Source organism: Marmota monax, unplaced genomic scaffold, assembly GCF_021218885.2.
Source record: "Marmota monax isolate L192 unplaced genomic scaffold, Marmota_monax_Labrador192_F-V1.1 WCK01_AAM20220418_F8-fsc00068, whole genome shotgun sequence".
Classification (NCBI taxonomy): Eukaryota; Metazoa; Chordata; class Mammalia; order Rodentia; family Sciuridae; genus Marmota; species Marmota monax.
This window is the reverse complement of record NW_026692352.1, coordinates 1,561,450-1,563,199: the sequence shown is the minus strand read 5'-3', so window position 1 is coordinate 1,563,199 and position 1,750 is coordinate 1,561,450. Positions and strand designations below refer to the sequence as shown.

General features: G+C 39.4%; 1 protein-coding gene across 1 annotated transcript; it reads left to right on the top strand.

Moving 5' to 3' along the window:
• Positions 1-340: 340 nt before the first annotated feature.
• Positions 341-1,288, top strand: LOC124091151 (olfactory receptor 51L1). The gene has a single exon (XM_046442121.1). It carries the CDS (start codon positions 341-343, stop codon positions 1,286-1,288), a length of 948 nt encoding a protein of 315 aa, XP_046298077.1.
• Positions 1,289-1,750: the final 462 nt, after the last annotated feature.

Genomic DNA, 1,750 nt, shown 5'->3' with positions numbered 1-1,750 from the left:
TCATCTTTATACTATATAGTAAAACTTACTTTCTCTACTCTTGTTCTGCTTGAGTTTTTTTTTTTTTTCCAGTGTCTTCAATGCAAATCCAAGAAATCTTTCATCAGAGATGACCACATTTACGTGGTGCACCCTTTTGTTCCAGAGTTTGGTGCCCTTTAATTTGGGGAAATGTTTCTTATGTAAGACCCACAAGAGTCTCCTTCTTTCTTCTGATGTGAGGTTAGAGGAGGGACATATTTATCATCCCAGTTACACTGTTGCACTCAGAACAGATAACTTTGAGGATTAAGTAACACAGAACGTTCTTCACTATTCACCAAGTCACACAGGGGTCATCATGGTGGTTTGGAACAACAGTAATTCTGTGGATCCCATATTTATCCTGAAGGGTTTTCCTGAATTGGAGTATGTTCACTCTTGGCTCTCAATTCCATTCTGTCTTGCATATTTGATAGCATTTGTTGGAAATATTACCATCCTCTCTGTTGTTTGGATAGAGTCCTCACTCCATCAGCCCATGTATTACTTCCTTTCCATCTTGGCAATAACTGACTTGGGTATGTCCATGTCCACAATTCCCACGATGCTTGCTGTGCTCTGGTTCAATGCTCAGGAAATCCAGGCAAGTGCTTGCTATGCCCAGCTGTTCTTCATCCACACATTCACATTTCTGGAGTCCTCCGTGCTGCTGGCTATGGCCTTTGACCGTTTTGTTGCTATTTGCCGTCCACTGCACTATTCCACCATCCTCACCAACAGTGTAATTGGGAAGATTGGTTTGGCCTGCTTGCTGCGAAGCATGGGAGTTGTACTGCCCACGCCTTTGCTACTGAGACGCTATGACTACTGCCATGTCAATGCCCTCTCCCATGCCTTCTGTTTGCACCAAGATGTTCTGAAATTATCCTGCTCAAACTCCAGGATCAATAGTGTTTATGGACTGTGTATAGTCATTGTCACACTAGGTATGGATTCAGTCTTTATACTTCTTTCCTATGTTCTGATTCTGAATGCAGTACTGGGTATCGCCTCTCACAATGAGCGGCTAAAGGCACTCAACACTTGTGTGTCCCATATCTGCGTGGTGCTCATCTTCTTTGTGCCAGTTATTGGGGTGTCGATGGTCCATCGCTTTGGGAGGCATCTGTCTCCCATAGTCCACAACCTCATGGCTGACATCTACCTTCTTCTTCCCCCAGTGCTTAATCCCATTGTCTACAGTGTCAGGACAAAGCAGATTAGGCTAGGCATTCTCCGAAAGTTTGGACTATGGAGAAGGCTTTAAATAAACTTCATCTTCCAGTTCTCCCACACTGAAAATATTGGGCAATTTATTTTGTTATATAGTAAATATAAATAATTTAGGTCTTAGTCTTGTTCATCTTGTGAAATTCTTATTCTTTCACTTCCTAGATCTGTGATCTCAGTTATTCATTAATCTTTATATCATTTGGGTTTTCTATGACAAATTGTGATAATAACCATGGCCTTATTTATCTCCAAGATTATTATGAAGTTTAATCATAGATAATGTGTAAATTAGAAATGAAGGTTTAAAATACTGTATACATTTTTAATATTGTAAAATTAGTCATAATAGCAGCAATAACTTTTCTTCAGAAATGTTACTGCTTATATAGTTTCTCAGGTTAATGATAATGTACAACTCAGAAACTGATCTCTGCTTCTTCATTTTTTTCTAACACATGTGCTCATATATTGTTTGTTGCATTACAGTTTCATAACA